The following is a 22,335-nucleotide window of genomic DNA, read 5'->3' as shown; positions in this document are numbered from 1 at the left end:
ATCAAAATGCTCAAAACAGACTTACCATTTGACCCAGGAATTCCACTCCTAGGAATTTACCCTAAGAATGCAGCAATCAAGTTTGAGAAAGACAGATGCACCCCTATGTTTATTGCAGCACTATTTACAATAGCCAAGAATTGGAAGCAATCTAAAGGTCCATCAATAGATGAATGGATAAAGAAGATGTGGTACATATACACAATGGAATACTACTCAGCCATAAGAAAAGGGCAAATCCAATCATTTGCAGCAACATGGATGGAGCTGGAGGGTATTATGCTCAGTGAAACAAGCCAAGCGGAGAAAGAGAAATACCAAATGATTTCACTTATCTGTGGAATATAAGAACAAAGGAAAAACTGAAGGAACAAAACAGCACCAGAATCACAGAACTCAAGAATGGACTAACAGGTACCAAAGGGAAAGGGACTGGGGAGGATGGGTGGGTAGGGAGGGATAAGGGGGGGAGAAGTAGGGGGGTATTAAGATTAACATGCATGGGGGGGTAGGAGAAAAGGGAGGGCTGTACAACACAGAGAAGGCAAGTAGTGATTCTACAACATTTTGCTATGCTGATGGACAGTGACTGTAAAGGGGTTTATAGGGGAGACCTGGTATAGGGGAGAGCCTAGTAAACATAATATTCGTCATGTAAGTGTAGATTAGTGATAGCAAAAAAAAAAAAAAAAAAAGGGCAGTTCCTGTGTGGTAACCTCCAACGAGTTCTACACAAGGGTATAAAGGGCATATAAAAGTGTAGGCAAAGGGTCTGTTTGTGTTTATACAGAGGATCAAAGCCTAATTGGGCTACCCCGAAAATGAACTAAGATACGATATGAAAAAGAACTTCCAACATCTGCACTCTCTGGAAGACTCATGCCAGAAGATGATCATCAAAAAACCCCAACAAAGATCCACGCACTGCTACAGCTGTAGATGCACTCATCCCACCAGTTCCTGGACTTGCCATGGGAATGAGGAAGGAGATATCTAAGCTGGCCTGTGCATACAGTAAAACAACAAAATTGGACTGGATCTATACTGTTGGAACTCAACCAAGAATTTGGAGAAGTGCAAATTGTAGCGCTCCAAAGTCTTACAACTAAAAACTATTTACTGTTAAAAGAACATATGGCATGTGAACAGTCCCCAGGAATGGGTTGTTTTAATTTGTCTGATTTCTCTCAGACTGTTCTAGTTCAGTTGGACAATATCCACCATATCATAGATAAGTTTTCACAAATGCCTAAGGTGCCTAACTGGTTTTCTTGGTTTCACTGCAGATGGCTGGTAATTACAGATATGCTTTGGTTATGTAACTATACTCCTATTATGTTAATGTGTGTGTGCAATTTAAGTAGTAGCTTAAAACCTATACATGCTGAAGTTACTCTACAAGAAGATATATCAAAGAAATAATCAATCTTCCCATGTTTTCTTCCGCCTGCTACTTCTATAGCTTTTCTTCTTCCTTCCTAATTACAACCCTTAAATAGAATTCGTGCCTCATATCAAATTTACCGAGTATCATAATTCTTCCAAGTGGTAAAGATACCTCAAGACAAATGCTGGGCATAGAAGCCACAGGGCATAAATATGCAAAGAAGTAAAAAGCTAACTTTTTCAAACAATAAGGCTTCTCTCTCACTTACCAACTTCACATTTCCCTGTATGGCCCCGGAAGATGACTGGTTAGCCAGAGACGGGTAAGATTCCTCAAGGGAGGAACAACCTAAGACAGGCACAGTCGCAGGGGGGCCATCAGGTGAGAAATTGGGGATCAACAGAGGTGAGGCTTAGAACCTCACCCCCCCGCTCTGAGAGAAATCTTCTGCATACGTGGATGTTTTATTGCCCTGGTCTAGCTTGGATTAACACATAGTCTACAGGCACACACCTGATCATCTACATGTGCTCTCTTACAACACTAAACTATGTTTTCTACCTTTATCTTGTATCTACCTACCACTTCAGCATTTTATTAAAAATAATAATAATAAAGAGAGAAATGTGGTATCCACATATAAATCAAGTATAAAAACCAAATGAGTATTCATATTTGAACTGACTGTTTATAGTTCATAATGCATGAGCAAAACCGAAAGTTTCTGTGATGACTGCCCTTGTACTGTTCACTATGTAACTTATTCATTATGTAAGAATTTGTTCTACATGTAAGAACTTGTTCGTTATGCCTCAGAAGATTGGAGACTGACAAAAAAATAGGCTTGGGGTGGAATAATGATTGTGCATTGAGAATTGACTCCCCTATACAGAATTTTATTGTCATTAACAACCATTTGATCAATAAATATGAGAGATGCCCTCACAAAAAATAAAATAAAATAAAATAAAAAAAATAAAAGAAGATCTGGCCCCACTATGCTCTATCCTACATGAAAATTCAACACAGTTGAAAGAAAAACAAATGCTGAGAATGAACATGAAATAAAGAAAAGGGTTTACATTCAAGTGTACAAAGTCACTAACATCCTGGATTGAAAGGAACTATTTGTAAAACCAGAAGAAAGTGACTAAACTTAAAAAATGCTGATATAACTCTCTTTACTAATAAAACATATATACATCCTTATCCTTACCCCTAAATTGGAATCTATTGAAAATGACACCAAGACAACACTGGAATCAGACCAGGATCCAAAGCCTGGCTCTACTGCTTACCAGTCATGGGCTTGGACACAATGCCATCGTCTGAACATGGGGATAATAATACAAAGTTCTCTCACGTGTTGTGAGGGTTGAAGGAAATAATGCACTTGAGGTCTGGTCCAGGTCACAGTCATTAGGTAGGTGAGTGTGAGAGTTGAAGTTTCTTGAAGTAACACCAGTATTTCCTTATAGACATGTGCTGCCAAATTCCGTGGCCCTTTTACGCATCAGAGTAACCAGAAGGGTTCGTTCAACAGACTGCAGAGCCCCGTCCTCCCGGAGTTTCTCTCTCCGGAAGTCTGGAATAGAGCCCTCCAGTGTGCACTGCTACCTGCTTCCTAAGTAATGCTGATGACATCGATCTGGGGATCACACTTTGAAGCACTAGTTTGTCTAAAGCCATTTCTGATGCCACTGTTTACTCTGAGAAATTTTCATGGTTAGACAAAGGAATGAATGAGCCTCTTCCAGAAAGAATCAAAAAAGGCTAACATGAGAAAACAAAATAATCGTTCACCGTGTATATATGCAATAAAGAAAAAAACAGCATGTGCTGAGTTGGGAACTAAGTAATCCCTAAACACAAAGTTTTGGTTGCTCCCCCACCCCGAGAACCCTTTTTCATAAAATGTTAGCACAGGTTTATTCTGTACAAATCCCAAGTGAGTCATGTCAGATTAAATTCCCCCAGGAATGTAGGCAAAATGAACGAACAGACGGCTTTTTTCTTTCTACATACTCTGTTTGTGTGTAATACAAATACTTTTTTTACTTGAGCAGTAAAACCGTCTCCAGAGTCACATAGAGCCTAAACACAAATGACATCAGTGATTTCATGATGACCATAGTTGTGGGCTCCTATTCACCTGCTCCTTTAATATTGTGAACTATCTGATCTCAGATAGCCATGGAAGGAGGAGATAAGAGTAGATACAAAATCAAGAGCATAAAAGATATAAAAGGTGAGGATCTTCCCAAGCTCTTTCTCTGTTGCCTCCAGCTTTTCATCTTAAAGAGAAGGGTACTGCTCTTCATAGCAGACAGCTTCCCATCTCTCTAGTCCTCTGCTTAATAATCCCAGAACATGACCAACAGCTCTTCACACATATTGGAATGGTATTTAGATATAAGTAGAGAAAAATTAGAAGACTATTTTATATTAAAAAGACAAACTTGTTTTTACAGGGAGCACTTAAAATGTCCCTATTTCACTTTAGGAATCTCACCTTCACCCTTCCACAAGTAAATGACAAAGATCTGTCATCTCCAATTGCTCCCAGGTAAGGAACAAGGCAAAAGTACTGCTGCCTGACCAGCAGCAGTAATATAAAGACTTGGTCACCATGGCAAAATTATATTCATTACCACAATCTAGCAGGACATCCTCAAATTGAAGCTCTCAGAATTAATCTACTACCATAAGCTGACTCAACTGTAGCCACTTTAATTTCATATTCTTGTAGTTCCCTGTTTCCATTTTTTCCCCTTGTAACTTTGTTGGTCTTTGTGGATAAAATGAGAGAGTTCCTGTGGCCAGGATTCTCACCTGGCTGTGGCTGACTAGCTCACTGCACACCTGTGGGCACTACATGGCTGTTGACTCTATAAAGAGATCCACCCAGTGCTCTGGGTACGACAAGGTGGCAGGGCTGCAAGGCAGCAGGAGAGCAGAGCAGAGGCTGGAATGGTGGCAGTGCCAAGGACAGAAGCCCAGAGGACAGCTGTGCGGGACAGCTATGCAGACAGAGGAGCCCAGAGGCAGAGACCAGCTTGCTGAGTGCAGACTCGCTCTGAGTGAACGGGATTTTAGTGACTGACCTGCCACCTGGAAATAAAGTTGGGTATAACCCTTTCACCCCAAGAACATTTTGCTGTCATTTTCTCTGGTCACACTGAATCCATAGTGAACTTGCTGGGGGCTGAAACCCATTGGCAAGACAGTCTTTAAAAAGGGCATGGTCAGGTACTCTTGGTCGGATCTTTTTTATGCTAGATTTGTAACATTCTTTTGAAGCTTGAAATTAAAATTTCTTTCTCCTACCAATTTAGTCCGTTCCCATTTGGCAAACATCTTTTTTGATTCTTGCATCTCTAATAGAGCTGAAAATTAATATGACTTTTTAAATTCTTTGATTATGCAAAGGAATCATCAAGGATGTTAGCATGGTTCTTTCTTTATAGTAGACCAGGAGTTGTAATAAAAGCCTTACAATTTCTATAGCACCTCATCTCCCAGATGACCACAGAACACTTCACAGACTATACTGAGAGGAAACACCCCACACTACTCACTCCTAGCTGCCCCACAGGTGAAATGCACCTTCTGATTAAACAGCATTTGCTCAAAAGAATTAAAGGCATACCTTGTTTTACTGCACTTCCAGATAGTGTGTTTTTTACAACTTGAAGGTCTGTAGCAACCCTAAGCAAGTCTATTGGTACCATCTTTCCAACAGCATTTGCTCACTTCCTGTCTGTCACATGTTGATCATTCTCACAATATTGCAAACTTTTTCATTAACATTGATTATACTTGTTATGATGATCCATGATCAGTGATTATGATTTGCTATAAGGTCAGACAGTTACTATTTTATAGCTATTTTTAAAGTATTTAGCTAATTTTAAAGTATTTTTTAATTAAGGTGTGTACCTTTTTTAAAATATAATGCTATTGTACACTTAATAGACTATACACAGTGTAAACATAACTTTCATATGCACTGGGAAAGCAGAAAATCCATTTGACTCACTTTATCATGATACTCACTTTATTGCAGTGGTCAGGAACTGAACCCCCAGTATCTCCAATATATGCTTGTACATAACAGAAGCTCTGATAATTCTAAAGACAGACTTAATACTTCAGCTAATTACACACAAAAGATAGCACTGAAAACAAGTGAATTTAATTTACAGCATGCACAGTTCACTTGTAGTAAGATATGAAGAAAAATTTTAATAAGGATAAGAAAATAAAACTGTAAAACCTCTCTTTCTTCTCCAAAGAACTAAATAGAATTTGGGTAGTTTTATTTTGCCTTTACCTATTATCAAATTTTTTCACCGTTCTTCCAAATCTATTATCACACCCACAATAAAAATGGTACCAGTGAGTGAGCACTGGTCATCTAATCACAATAATGTGATAGTCTCAACCATTAATGGTTTCTCTGGCTAACATTATTCACTATCCCTTATCTGGAGCCCTGGGCTAATCTTCCTGGCCAACAGAAACCGTGGGGATGATTTACCTACCATTCAATGTAAGAGAAAGAGGATAACTGGTCTCCTGGGAATGTAACAGACTTCACAGTTTTATGATTCCTCTGCTACATGATTTTTAAATCCTCCAAGTTCATCACATTTACAATGCATTTATCATTCACTCTTAAATCAGCCAACCAATAGGTATGTATTGGGTATCTGCTACTTGCACATACAAGGAATATTTATTAGATGCATCCAACAAACTGGTTTATTACGTGGAAATGAACCTAAAATTTAGTTCACATTTTCAGTTTACTTGTTTGATTATACAGTGATTCTACTACAGACAAAGCCTGCACATACATCATCACCATACCATAAGGAATCAAACTTTTCATCAGAATCTCTTTCTGATCCAGGAACTTGAAATGATCAATTTCTACAGAATACAAGAAGAGTCTAAGTTCACCTAGCCTGCTGAATAATCTTCTTCCTTCCAGTAACATCCTGAGGGAATCAGCAGGTGGAAGGACAGGACTGGCATTCAGCCCTGCAGCTCTTCTGCTCCCACAGCACTGCAGGGAGGCCAGCTTGCAACCCTGTTGGGTTAAGTATCTTTGAAGACAACCCTGACCATACACACCAGCCCACTCTATCAAATTCATCTGCCTTGAGTAAGGGACGCCCCAAGCCTACTAGTGCTACACCCCAAACAAAAGTGAGTAACTCTGTAATCAGGGGGACAGTGCCAGGTCAACCTCAGGGCAGTCAATCTCCATTTGGCCTATGTCAATCAGCAGAGCATCTAAAATGTGCCTGGATGTTGTAAATACAAGGGATGGTATTTCTTACTGATCACAGCAAGTGAACAGATCAGCAACAAGGGCTCAGAATCAGAGAAGAAAAGGCCTGCAGGGATATTCGGTCTATTTCCCAGCTGATACACATTTGGTTCTGTCCAGATCAAACACCCAGTGAAACTCAAACTCATTTTCGTAGGGGACTATCCTATGGCCCAATAGTTCTCACTGCAGAAATACTCCCTGGCATTCAGTTTATATTCTGCATTTCTTCATTTCTTTCTGCTCTGCTCATCTACACTAATGTGGAAAGTTAAAAAAAATTTTTTTTAATTCAAGTATGAAATAAAGGAATTATTTAATTACTGTTGAGTCTCACCCCTGTTGTTCCTAAGTTTAACACCTGCATTGGAATCTACCTGACCTACATTATTTTGTATTCCAGTTCCCAGTACAGCAGGCACTGCTGTACTTGCTAATTCCTTGGTAAGACACAGTTGAAAATAAACAAGTACTTGCTTAATTTTACTTCAGAGCCCCTTTTTGATGATCTGCTGTGACAAGCCTGACAGCCCCTCAAAAGGGCTCTGTATTAAACCAATGCTGACTATTGAGTCAAAACTCTCTTCTAAGTGACTAGTTTTACAATGACTAAATTTCTTCAGTATTCTCCCATCTCCAAAAAAGGTTAACAGCTCTTTGCTTCCATGTTTATTCCTTAACATGCCAGTTCTTACCCCACAGCATCAAAACTTGCCTCATCTCAAGCCCTAAATCATGACAGATGCCCTGCTTGGGACTCCCACCCACTGGTCTATCATCCTGGTGCCCACTTGTCCCACACTCAAGGCACCGTCCCGGATGCTGCCTCACCAGATCTGGGTAGATGGGGATGACCAGCCTCAGCTCTGCGATGAGATGCCGTTTTGTACAGCACAGCCAAAAATAGTGCTGGCCTTTTTCACTGCCATATCATGTTGCTAACGCATATCTAATATGCTGTCGTTTACCACCCCCATGAGACTGGCTATTTCATGCTGAGCTTTCGTCATTTGCTGTGGCAGCAGCCCTTGTTTTCCTTACATGGAATTATATCCAAAGTGATGAATTTTGTTCTCATTGTTCATTCCATGTTTTCAAAATTCTTCAAAACTTTGTTACCTAATCCAAAAAGGTTCATGCCACTCACTAGTGTTATGGACACAACTCTCTGGCAACACCAAATACTTGCGAGAAGCCCAGAACTACTAAAAACAAGTATGCACCTTTAAATGTTATAAAATTTGCTAAATAATCTTTGTAAGGATGAAAAATTTGAAATGATTCTGAATTCCCCTGTGAAGAAGGGTCCTTCACCTTTTTTCAATGCCTGAGTGTATTGCAGGTGTAGATTTTACAGTGAAAATTTACTTTGTCCATCCTACAATTAGGCAAAAAGTATACATAAAACATAGCTGGGTGATTATGATGCTACTAAACAGTTGAAAAGAGATCTCTGAATAACACATTTTCTTAATATCCTTTAAGTTGGGAAGGACTAGTTTATGACCATATATAATTCTTGTGGCTTCCCATTAACCACATTCCCTGGATTTTGATGGACCGAAGAGAAAAAACAGAGGAGACTATCAAGAAACTCTTGGTGCCCACTCATACTAAGCAGCCTCAGTCACGGTGCAGGTCATGCAGCTAATACAGAGATTATGAGGGAAGTAAGTATCAAGTCACCTCAACGACAAGGTCTTTTCCTTATGGCTGGGCCCCATATATTTTTTGTACTGCTTGCTCTGCTTTTTTCACTTCCTTCCAGGGTCACTTCTGGACCTGTTAACATAGGTAAGCTGTCTGTCCACATCTACTACGAAATCACCAGGTGTTGAAAGCCACCAGCCCCTGCCCTGAACATCATTTGGGTCCTGCTCGACAATTTGCTACTGTTATCACCCACACACAAGGAAAAAAATGCAGAAGCAAGAAAAGCAAAATATGGCATTGCTACAAGAAACTCTATAACCTCTAGGAACGTACATGTAATATACTGCTTGTGGCAACTCCAGAGAGCTGACTGAGAGGATGAACTACTTCAAGAAAGTCGTCCCCACTTCACTTTTACACTCCTGAGCTTCTGAGCTGCTCCACTTACATAACTTCAAGCTACTATCCCCAGGCAAACAGATGGTCCTTAAATTTCCATCTCCTGTCCTGTATCTCTCCACCTAACCCACCATGCTCAGTCTCTAGGTGCCTGCAACAATTCTACAGGGATGTTTGGCCAATACTCCAAATTTAACAGGCACAAAACACCATCATGCTGATCCTAATTCCCAACCACCCAAGTTCAAAACTTCACTTTGACTTACAGCTTTCCATTTCTTGGAGTTGGTAATAAAAGGATTTGAAAATTCACTCTTCCTTCACAGTCTCTCTAAATCTACGCACTCTTTCTTTTCACTGTCCCGGCCTAATCTAGCCTTTCCCTCCTGCATTGATTAAACTCGCCTTTTAATTGTGATCTCTCCAACCATTTCCCTCTACACTAATTCATTTTGCACACTGATGCCAGATAAATCATCCTAAAAATAGTAATTTCACCATTTCACTCCTCTATGAAAAAAGCATATCTACCATTAGCTTTGAAGTAATAATTATGCCCCCAAAATCTACTTAAATCTGATTAAGCCTCTAGACCTAAATTACAGGACAATAATAAATAGCAAATAACACCATGGGGAAGCAATCGACAAAAGACAGAATATGGGAAATTCTTCAAGACAAATGATCTGCTCTCTTTAATAAATAAATCTCAAGGGGTAAAAATGAGAGATTTAACTTACAGATTGAAAGAGTTTTAAGAAATTTACAAATCACCCTACAACATTTCAACCTTAGTGGATTCTGGATTAAACAAACTAAAAACATATTAACATTTGAGACTACTGGAAATGTGAACACTGAGTGGGTATTTGGTGCTAATAAGGAAATCATGCTTTTTAAATTATTTTTATTATTTAAAAACTATTATTAAAAATTATTATTATTTAAAAATTATTATTTTTTAAGAAGATTCTTTATCTTTTAGAGATTCATATTGCTATACAGATGAAACATTATGATCTCTAGGCTTTTTTTCAATAAGGGAAAAGAAAATGGGCAGGGATAAAAATGAAACAATATTGACCATAAATTGGTAACTCCTGAAATTGAAGTGGGGTGATGAGTACATGGGAGTTCACTATACATTTCTATGTACCTCTGAACAAGTTTGAAATTTTTCATAATGGACAAAGCAAAACAAAACAAAATGCCATAATGACAGCCCATCCCAAAAAGGGCCAAGTTCAAACTGCCTATTCTCTTATTCAAAGATTGCCTTATCACCCAAAATTATTCAATCTCATCTTTTGGTAACACTTTCCAAAAAAACAAACCAAAAACCTCCATTCCCACCAGCTTTCCATAATACTATTTGCATTATAGATTCAACCTTACCCTACTGATCTGCCAAGTTTCATCTTGCCCATGAATTTAACTACTTTAACCCATTCTACCGCTTCCTTCTTTCGTCTTCTCTAGCACTGTGTTCACACTAAATCTTCTTCCTTGGGACCATAAGCTGCTCTGTATTGCTCTTGGTTTGTGTTTTTGTCTTAACTCCCTGCAAGGTTTTAATTTCTTATATTCCTTTTATATAAACATGAAAAAAGAAAGGAAGAACTATCTTTTCCTTCACAGTTAAAAAAAAAACAAATTCCCATTAATATAATTGAGAAAACTCAAACAAGTAATAAATGGGTGGGGAAAAGGCAACATTAAAAAACCCATTCTTAATAACAGATCATTATTAATTTTCTGATGTAGCTGTTTCCCAGCCAAAAAAGTCTTGAAATAATGTATTTGTCACCCTCTCAACTATTCAAAGTCAGAAACAGGTACCACCGATTTGCTGTCCTCAGGCTGCTACTCTGAATAAAGTTGACTGAAATCTGTAAATGGAAATCAGTTACAGCACAACTGTTTAGTTTTTATTTTCCCTTTAAAGTATGTATATATTGAAACATTTTCCCATCTTCACAGAGTTTCAACATCTTATCAGCATTTGCTATATGTCACAGACCATAGATGCTCCTAGACGTGCTACAGTGACATCTTTCAAAATTAAACTAAACACACTTTTTGTAAATTTCTCCCATCCTTAAGATAACCTTTAATAGTTTTGGTTTTAATATCACCAAGCCTCTAATACTTGCTAATCCTGGCTTTTACCCCAGAACGTACCTTGGAGTAAGTTGGAATCCTACTGAAATAGCAGATGTGGGGCCATAAGTAATTCTGATTGTCTACCTCTGTTTAATCCTCACCACTTATAATGGCCTCTTGGTCCCTAGCAACACCCCTTGCTTTGGCCCAGGGGCACCAAACATTGATAAGCACACAGTCTTCACAGGGACACTTAAGTCATCAGTAGCAGTGCAAGACTGATGGGCACTTGGCTCTTAATGCTCTGCCCTATAAAGTCTCAAACTAAACCAGACAACAAGAGAAGCTTTGCAGGTGGTGGGTTGCAAGACCTATCCTTTCTACCATTGGGTCCTCTAGACCATCATGTAATTAACCAGCCCCAAGCAGACTTCTCCAATGGAAGAAGGAATCTGAAAGAGGAAATTCCACCAGATCTACTGATTCTGGAGTATTTGCTGCCAAGCTAGTATATTCTGAAGTTTGGGCCAGTGTATTAAGATGTCCATAACATTCACTTCGGGTTTTACTGGGCATGAGACACCCTGACACTTTGACTTGTGCACTTGCCACGTCTGAGCTGGAACCCAGAGGGATCATCCCCTTGGAGTCCCATCAGTTTCTACTTGCAGCATTAGTAGTGAATATAAAACACAGAGGAAGTCCTGGTGCTATGAAACTGTCCAGTTAGAGGAAGGTTTCTTATTTAACTTTCAAATGTTAACTTAATCCTGTTCATTGGGCAGCATACTATCTATTGACAAGACAAAATTTTAGAAGCAACACCTTTCTGGAAATTCAATGGCCTGGTTGACAGCATGACTTTAATATGCACCCAAAATAAAGGCTATCAAAAAGTTTTAAAGGCTGAAATATGAAGAAAAACTATTTCTGTAAATGTAATCTCACATGTTATCTGGCCTGAAATACTGAAAAGAGCTAGTCTTACTGTAAGGTACAGAGTCCTCAGCTAGCCAAATCATCAAATGAAACAAAACCTAAGAGTAGTAACCTAGTTTCAGACCTGGATTCAAAACGGAAACTCCATCTGTCTCCTTGGAAAACTCCTCCAGGTCGTGGATTAGTACCAATAAGAGTTGTAGATGTTCTTACCTGACAGCAAACTTCAAGTTCTCTCTGCGTGAGGTTTATTTTATCACTACTTAAACATTTATGTGGCCATTAAAAAAGTAAAATGATTTTACATTCTGCCTCTGTTAATCACCAAAAACAGAGATCAAGGCACTTGGAAGTGAAGTGACTTGTTCTGGGTGTCACTGCCAGTGATAAACACGGCAGTTAGAACCCACTGCTTCCAGCTCTGGAATGCTGCTTAGCACACTCAGGTGTCATACATTTAAGCCAAAAATGGCTTAATGGGCAGTTTTGTTTTCCAAGGAGAAATGAAAAAACAAGATTTTTTCCCCCCAGAATCATAACACCTAAAGGATGGGTTTATTCAAAGTGATCCTCTTATTTCCTCTAACACAGAATTTCACAAGAAATGGAATATTCTGTTTCTAGTGTACCTCAGTCTTATACACTTGAAAATGTGCAGCCAACAGTATGACAGGCATGTCACCAAGTAGGTGACATTTTGGAAGGTGCTGCTCAGAAAGGCAAAAACATGCATTTCTATTATCACAGTTTCAAAGAGAGTGTAAAACTGAAAAAGAAGTGCAACAGTGTGTGGTCACAGGGCTGACACCAGGAGAAAACCCTGACACTGTAGCTATGAGAGCTGCAGTCTTGTCTCCTCACAAGGCTGTCTCCAGACACACACATGCTGAGACAAACGAGCCTTCCAACTACAGGATGGATCCTGCTGGCTAGGGAAAGCCCAGGTTCCAGTGGAGAATGACACAAGGCTTTAAAAGATCAAAAATAAGCCTTTTCCAAGACTTAATAAGCAGAAAAGCATCTCAATTTTTCAGCAAGAAACATTTTCCATTCAAAAAAACAATGAAACCTGAACCCCTATAACTCATTCATAGGATCCTATTCCCTTCATTCACACTGGCAAATGCTTAGCTGCAGATGTCTATTGATCTTCTCAGTTGTTCTGTCCTCCAGAAATGATTTTAACCTAAAGAGCATGCCACCAGCAAGTATATGAAACTGACCCCAAGCATAAACCTCTACATGGAAATTTAAACTAAAAAATCTTTTCTAAACCCTCCATGTTGGTTTGGAAACAACACTCCCTATGTCACCTACTCCTGTCAGATCGGAACTTAGTGAAAAACCACACAGTATTGCAGGTTCTCTCTCACTTAAGAGTGAACCCTTGGTCTTGTGCTCATCGTTATTCCCTAATACCTAGCATAGAGTTAGCTCCAATAACTTAACACTAAACCATCATTAATGTATCTGTTATATTGGAAACCAAGCTGACAAGTCAACTACATGGTTTTACAGGTTTCCTAAAAGACTCCCCAAAGACTTACAAATCCTTCTCTCTTCTTTGTATCCCTTCACCATACTCCATGAAAGCCCGCCTTGGGTGCTTCGCTAGAAGACAAACCTCAAGCAATATGACCCACACTCTACCGCAGCCTACAGCTTCCCCTGACTTAGTCTCTAGCCTCCCCACTCAGTCCTTTTCAGTGTTACCACATGAATCCCATACCATCTCATCACACCCAAACCAGAATGCCAAGAGTCCAGTATTACCTAAAACAAAGGTCCTCAAAATTCACCACGCATAGGAATCACCTGAAAGGCTTGTAAAAACAGACTGAATGGCCCCACTCCCAGAGTTTCTGATTCAGTACTCTGAGGTAAGGACAAAAAGTTGCATTTTTAGTATGTTCCCACAGAGCACTGACGCTGCTGGCATCGAGAGCCACTGGCCCAAAGCAAAGGTTCCCAATTACAGAATCCTAAACAAATATATCAATCACCTTAGAAGCTCAAAACCAAACAAAAAACACAGAACCCAGTCTTTATCCACAGCAATTTTCATTCAGAAGGTCTAGGATGGGGCTAGGAATCAATCCCTAGGTAACTCTAAGCATACCCAGCTTCAGAAACCATTAGTCTAAAGATAAATCACAAACCTATTTGGTGACACTAAAGGCCTTCCTCGACCTGCACCCAAATCCATCTATCCAAATTCATCTTCTAGTCCACAAATTAAACCCTCAGTTAGAGCTAAACCATTCTTTTCGTTATCCCTGAATATTCTTGTCCATTCATTCATTTTGTGCCACTTTACCAATGTCATCTCATTTGCCATTCCAGCTATCTGGAATGCTATTCCCATCTCCTCTACCCCTGTGAATCCTTCAAGCTCCCCATCAACCTCAAAAATCTTTCAGGGTCCATCTAACATGTTTCAAAATGACCATGACACATTGTGCCAACTACCATTCTTACATTTAGTAACATTAGTCCATTTGTGTGTCTGTCACTGCATGTCCAATGTATTGAGTAGTGTAGAACCTAATATTAGTCAGTAACCTGAAAGAATATTTGAGCCAACCAGAATATACAGGGAACTAAAAACAATGTAAAAGTTGTATGACAGATTTTATTATATAACAATAATTTTAAATATTTAGATGAACACCTTAATCAAAAACACTTTATTCTCAAATCTGTGGATTAATAAAGATGAGTAGACAGCTAAGAAACAATCAACCACAGATCAATTCAAGTCATGACTAAGGTTATTCTTCCAAAATGTGTCAAGGAAAACAAAAGATGGGAACAGAAAAGTAGAAAGGTAAGAAAGAGGAGAAACGTAGTTGGGGGGGGGAGGAAACAGCAAAGACCATTGTCATACCTCAACCTCAAACCGGCTAAATGTGATACACAAAAGGAAATGTTATTTCTATATTAGACCCCTCACCCAATATTAGATTGGTTTTAGTTTTATATTTTAATCCGCCATAGCTTATGCCAATGATATATGTATGTATTAACATGAAATAGTAAAAACATTGCCCAGTGTATGATTTGGGCACTAGGAGGTACTGAAAGAGGTAACACATGTTATCTTTTCAGAGTCTCAAACACTCTTGGAGGTGAAGGAAACAGGGAATGGGAAGTGACTGCTAATGGTTACAAGTTTCTTTTTAAAGTAATGAAAATATTCTAAAATTACATCATGGTAATAACTGTACAACTCCATTAAGTATATTAAAAACCACAGAAATCTATAAACAGGTGACTCTAATGCCATGTAAATTAGATCTCAATAAAACTATTTAAATAAACAAATAAAAAAATAACTCCTTCCATATGAAAATGGGATACCAAATCAGTCATATGAAATCACATGTGTGAAAGGTATAGGTCACTTAAGCCGGAAACACATATTTCTGTATCATGTTTACATTTCAGCTGTTAACATCTGATGCAACAAAGTTCCTTAGTTTATTATAAAAATTTTTATTATGAGATAATGGGTTTTGTTTTCAAAAGTGCAGTGATTATATACATTTTACAAATTCAAAGAAGAGCTAAGTGACATATCTTACTTTGTTCATTAGCATAATTAATTCTTCATTATAACATTACAAATATAATCCTAATAGACTTATAGGTCATTTTGAATTTAGAATATTAGTCCAAGTTGACCAAATATCAGAGATCATTAAAAACCTATTCATGAAGTATTCAATAACCTTATAAGAATAGGAATAGGTATACATAGTACATAACATACTTCCTAAAGCTTAATATACTCAAGTTTTAAATGCCATAAGTACTGTACTACAAATAATTCCATTTGATATTATATATTCTAATAGTATCTGATATGGTTGCATACAAATTATTTTTTATTAGTATTTCACAGTATGTCTCTCTTTATTCACATACCTTTAATATATGCATATCTTTATATTTAAAGTGTGTTTTTTTTAACCCCAAATGAAGAACTTGTTTTAAAAGATGGGGTATATGCTTCAAAATACCATTATAAAAGGTAAAGAAAAACTGGAAATGTTCAAATTTAAGGAAAACTGAAGATATATGAAAAGTAAATGCAATATGTAACACTGGATTCTACTGGAGAGGCAAAAAAACCCTGCTATATAGAACACTGCTGGGTCAACTAACAAAACTAGAATACATATAACACACATGCACACACACATACATATGTCCATAAAGAAAACTGATAAAGTGGTAGAACATTAACAATAGCTGAATTTGAATAAGGAGGTATATGGATGCCCTTACTATACTTACTTTTTTATAACCTTTCTAAAAGCTTGAAATTTAAAAATAAGAAATAAAATAACAAAATGCATATGTTATAAACATCATGGTCAGCTTTTTTTTTTTTACCAACCTGACAATTTCTGCCTTTCAATTGGTGTGTTTAGTCCACTTACATTTAATGTAATCATTAATATAATTGGTTTAAGTCTAACTAACATCTTGCTATTTGTTTTCTATTCATCCTATCTTTGCTCTGTTCTTTATCTTTTCTTTTTTTGTTCTTTTCTCTTACTTAACTGCTTTCTTTTGGATTAATCAAATATTCACTATCCCCTCTACTGGCTTTTTAGCAGTATTATACCTGTGTTATATAGCAATATCTTTTTAACAATCTTACAATTTTTAGTTTTAAAATAACTACTTTGTCCTAGGGATTAAAATATGCATCCTTATCAGTTTACCTTAAACATTATACCTCTTCATGTATAATAAACTTAGAGCACTACAGTTACATTTACACTGCTCTCATCTTTTGTCTAATTTGTCATACATTTTACTTCTCAATATATTGTAAAACCCACAAATATCATTACTGTTTTTGCTGTAAGCAGAAATTAAGAAGAAAAATGTATGTTCTTTTTGCCCACATATTTACCACTTCTGGCCCTCTATATTTTTTATAGACCAATTACCATCTGGTATTTTTTCCCTTAGCTTAAAAAACCTTTCTATACCATTTTTTGAGTGCAGTTCTAGTGATGACAAATTTTCATCTTTAGTTAATTTGAAAATATCTCTATTTCATCTTCAGTTCACTGGATATTTTGAGTGGATGTGAAATTCTAGAATGAGAATTTTTTTATTTTCCAGCACGTTCAAGATGCATCCATTGATGAGAAGTTAGTGGTTATTTATATCACTGGTTCACTGGAGGCAAGGTTGTCTTGTTCCACTGGCTATCTTTAAAGTTTTTTCCTTGGTTTTCAGCAACCTGATAATGATGTGTCTAGAATTTGCTTTTCTTTGTGTTAATCTTGCTTGGCTTCTTGGATCTGTGCTTTACGTTTTTCAACAAATTTGGAAATTTTTTATCATTGTTCTTCTGATAATTTCCTGCCCCAATCTCTCTCCCCTCTCCTCTGTGTCCTACACAAATGTTAGACTGTACAATATTGTCCTGGGGACATTATAGCTTTATTCATTTTTTCCTTTCAGCCTGTTTTCTCCCTGTGCTTCAGTTTGTTTATCCTGACAGTCTCTGATCCTCTCTTCTCCTGCATGCAATCTGCTGCTATATCCATCTGGTGAATTTTTCATTTCAGATACTAATTTTTATCAACTTTTAAAATCCTGGTTATGAGTCACATTTTTCTGCTTTTTTGCAAACATAATGTATGCTGGACATTGTGGATGTTACATTATTGAGAATATAGACTATACTGTCTTTCTTGAAAGTGAGTTTTGTTCTAGCAGGCAGTTAATTTATAGGTACATCAGGCTGATACCACAAAGACTTGATTTTAGGCTTTGTAATGCAAGATCTAAAATAGTCCTTACTCTAGGACTAGAACAGCTGTATTTCTAAAATGTACCTTTCAGAGGTCACATCTGAAAGTACAGGATATTCAGCAAGTTCTCCCCACACTGGCTAGTCTGAACTCAAACACTTTCAAGCACTTGGCAACTTCTAGAACTTCCACGTAGCTCACAGTCCCAGAGTAGCTGTTTTCTGCCAAGCCATGCGCTATGAGCAGCTTCGCATTTGATCAAAGGCTCAATGGCACTCTTCGGATTTATGCGGCTCCTTCTCTGTGCAATTCCCTCTTCTCCAGTATCCTAACCCACAAATTCCAGCTGCCTCCACAACCCTGAACTCTGATCTCTGCTGGCTCTGCTTTGAAAGTCTGCTGCTGTCTGCTTAGGCTTCACTTTCTATGCCATGGTTTGGAAAGCCTCCCCTGTAAGTAAACTGGGATGAATGTGGAAGTCACCTCCTACGGTCTCTTCTCCAGCCATAGAGTTGCTTACACTAGGAGGTAACTTCATCATGGCCAGAACTAGAACTCCCTATTTCTAACTATTTCTGAAGTAGCTTTAAAATCTATTCTCTTATTTCACCTTTAAAATAAAAATGTGACCTGAAGAGCACATTTTATGTCCATGACAGATTAGCAAACCAATACAAAGTATTAAAAACCAGTTTCCAAGCAAACCATTCATCAAGCGCCTATTACAGCAAATGGTAATTGCCAGAACAGCAAAACAAACTCAGGGAATTAGTTGCAACCTATATTCTTTCTACAAAAGCATCAACAAAGCATATGCACTGCCCTGAAAAAAAAAAATCTAATGAATGAATAACCAAGAGCCATTCATTCAATCCACCAGGAGCATACTTATACTCTTGAAGATGACTACAATTTGCAGTCATGATTTATTTTTTTCGTGCAAAGACTCCTATTTGCCAGGCAAGTAATTTCATTCCTATACAGTTATATTTTTCCAATTCTAAACAAATGCTTACTTTTTTTCCTTTAGTAGGTACCATCTAACCAAGTCATTTCTATTTACTATGTCAAATTTACATCAGTCAACTCTAAATCTTATTTCTAATTTCTATGTAACCAAATCAAATATATTTTCCTGGCATATGGAAAGAAAATGTAATTTCTAAATACCATCTCTACAGCATTATACCAAACAGTAATATCATTTATCTGATCTTCAACAAATAAAAGTAATACATTCAGACCTTACAGATTTTATTTTCATCTCACAAAATAAGCTCTTGACCTGCCACTTACCCCAATATATGCAAGAGTTGACTATAGGATAATAGCCATAAATGAGGCTACATTTATGTTTATAAAATAGTGTTTAAGAACATTTAATATTGGTTACCTTCATGTATGACTAAGTCTAGCTAGGTACATTCTAATAGAAAGCAAGACATTGCCTATCTTTGATTTGACTGCTACACATTGAGAATCTCTTCTTAATTTTAAAGCTTGGCAAAAAAAGTTAATTGGTCTTTTGAGGATGAAAGAATTCATGACATGAGCAGCATTATCTTTAAATAGCAACATTACTTTTCAACTATGTTTATGATTAAGGGAATATCTTAAGTGGCTGATTTTTAGTTGTTCTAACTGAATCCAGATGGCATCCTCTGCACAAGCGCCTTACCTGCAGAACATCTTGGATCTTCACCCACACATCTGCCATGTCATACAATTTGACGTCTTCCTGCTGAGTCACTGGAGTCACAACAGTGTCCTGCAGGTATCCCAGGACCACGGAGTGAGCAGTGGCTACAGCATTAAACTTGTCAAATAGCAACTCCAGCAGTTCTAGGAGCAACCTAGTGAAAAAAACAAGTAGCATGTATATACACGTGTCCACAGATGGCTTACCCTGGCCTGCAAGAAAAACATCAAACCGAAGTACAGTAGCACACTCCTATGTAAATGTCACACTGGACTCCAACATATCTTATTTCAAACAGTTGTATGATCTAAGCAAGCAGCTTTTGAAAACTTACCTAAGCCTCAGTTTCCGCTGTCACATAATGAAAATGATGTAAGGATAACCAGTTGTAAAGTCCTTAAACCAGCAGAAGCAGCTCAGTAAGTGTGCTCCCTTGTTACCATATTTCAGTGCTCCTTATCCTGCTTACTACTCTGTATTCATACAGACAGATTCTCCAAGGAATTTGGGCAATTTTCCAGACAACAGTTCAGATGTTATGAAGAATATGCTATTGCCTACACTTTGGTAAGGATACTCATCCTTTTAGTCACGGAAAGCTGTGCTTACTTCCATTCAACTGTATGGCCTAAGTTGCCTGAAAAAAAAACACACACACCTGCCAAACAATCTGACTTTCACTATAGGGAGCAACTTAGGCATCCGCATTATCTCATTTTTCATAGAGATGCTGGACACATATTATTACATCAATTTTATATACTCAAGGACACAAAATGAGGTTGCAAAGCAGCTGGGCCTAGAACAAAAGTTGATTTCCATGTCAGTGCATTTAGCCACCTACCTCTCACTATAGTTTCTGAGTGTAGATATATATTCAGAGACAGCTCGGCGCTTTATTTCACAGATGCAAAGTAATTCCTTTACCACTGAGCCTTACAGCTTCACTGATCACCCGGGCTTGGAATCATCCTTTCCTCCTCTGAACTTGTACAGTATGTTATCCCAATTTTAAGGAGCTTATCCCATGTGGCTCACATATGTAACACAATTAATGTGGGTCACACATATAGCCACTTTACCTCCCTCTCCATTATTAGTCTTTCAGTACAAGCACTGCTTCATACATCTTTGTGTACTTAGGAGTAATTAAAACAGCAATTAAACCAAATGTTTGCTGAATAAATTTAATGTGCATACTATGAGCAAGTACAGACATTTTGGAACGTGACCTTTATATCGTGTGACCCTCAGTTCAGAGTTCCTAAGTAGACTTATAAATCTACCTGGAAAGTAGAAAAGGAAAGCAAAAGAGCTTGCCAGCAGTGTCAATTAACAAAATTTTATTACTATAAATAAGAGAAGGAAACTATAATCTCATCAAGATGTATAACATATTATCTATTCCTATGGCTTCTTTACTACCCACTTACTATAATTAATGTGCCAATGTGACAGCCAATAACTATCTTACGATAAAACCCTAATATCTATTTGACATTTTAATTTAGAGACAGAATCAATAAAAATTTATGCAGTACTCTGTCTAGACTACACATAATTCAGAAATTACACATTTACACATTGTATTTGTAAATAGGAGCCATTTAATCTTTTGAATGATGTTTTTAATCTTTTAAAGGTCAATTCATATTTATACTCATAAATAACTAAAACAATTCTTTCTCATCTGTGATTGGGAAACTTCTCAAATATTGGCAGAAGATACAAAGTACAGGAATATAGTTATAGGCAAAATAGTTAATTCGGTAGAGGGAAACAGTATAAAGTCTGGCACCATACAGAGTAAATACCTGATTAAGTACTTTTCAAATAAAGATGTATGCTGAATATGTAAAGCCTGTGGCTCCTAAATATCAATCCACAGACCATAATGTATTTTTCAGTGGTACATAGCAAAATAAGAAAAATAGGACCATATACAGTATTGACTTTCACAAAGGAAAATATAATTTGATACGTGTGGTATTTTCTTGATAGGAAAATCTCAGTTATTTTCTTTCATGAGAGCAGTTCTGTTGCTGAATACCCCTACTTGACAAATTAAAACTTATAACCTAATGCTATACCCTAACTTTTTTTGAAATCATATTGATTCATGATGTTCAGGAGCCTGAGGCACCCTGGTGTCCAACTTCCCAATGGCACGAAGTTCTGGGTATAGGCCTGCAAAATGGCCATGAAGCTGAAAACACTGGAAGAAAAGTGTTCCTGTGAATGGAGGGGAGCTGTTGTCTAGTTTTCTCCAGGGTCATAAACTCCACTGCTACACACCTTGACTGCTAGTCAAGAACGAGAACAACTCAGCACCCTGGGGCAGTTATCTATTAGAAGAGATCTAGTGGAGAATCAGGTGTAAAGTGAGAACCAGGGTATCTAGTAACATCACAGAAATAGCAATCCCTTGGCAGAGTGTGTCACACTGACAGCTTCTGTCACTCCTGCAGGATCAACGCCCAGACAGCCCTGCTGTAGTATGACCACCATAGCCATCAGACAAGGTACACGGGCAAGAAAAGAATGGAGAAGAGACAGGCCCGAAGTGGACAGATGCTACTTGCAGCTCTGCCTACTCTGAAACATCCACCCATCTGAAAGAGAAGGAAGCTCCCCTTTGCCTTACCGCAGCACGATCATGCAAGCTGATAAGTCCTACAGTTCCAACATCAAAATTAGGAGCTTTTGTGCTACTAATGATACCACCCAGAAAGTGAAAAGACAGCTCACAAAATGGGGGCAAATATTTGCAAATCATTTATCTGATGTAAGACTTATACCTAGATATCTAAAAGATTTTTATAACTCTTAATAAAAAGACAATTTTTATTTGAATTTTTAAATAGACAAGGGATTTGAATACATATTTCCCCAAAAAGATATAGGAATGACCAATAAACAAACAAAAGATGCTCAACATCATTAGCCATCAGAAAAATGCAAACAAAAACCAAAAGATACCATTTCAACCCACTGGGATGGCTATAATCAAAAAGACAGACAATAAAAAGTGTTGGTA

General features: G+C 37.6%; 1 protein-coding gene across 6 annotated transcripts in view; it reads right to left on the bottom strand.

Moving 5' to 3' along the window:
- Positions 1–22,335, bottom strand: part of EXOC4 (exocyst complex component 4) — a 797,616-nt gene that overhangs the window by 663,260 nt on the left and 112,021 nt on the right. For all 6 annotated transcript variants that reach the window (XM_036905582.2, XM_057504775.1, XM_057504777.1 and 3 more), the window contains exon 7: positions 19,278–19,452. In XM_036905582.2, the coding sequence (XP_036761477.2) occupies positions 19,278–19,452 (175 nt within the window). The remainder of the gene's footprint in view (positions 1–19,277; positions 19,453–22,335) is intronic.

This window comes from Manis pentadactyla, chromosome 7, assembly GCF_030020395.1.
Source record: "Manis pentadactyla isolate mManPen7 chromosome 7, mManPen7.hap1, whole genome shotgun sequence".
NCBI lineage: Eukaryota > Metazoa > Chordata > Mammalia > Pholidota > Manidae > Manis > Manis pentadactyla.
This window is presented reverse-complemented; position numbering and strand designations above follow the sequence as displayed.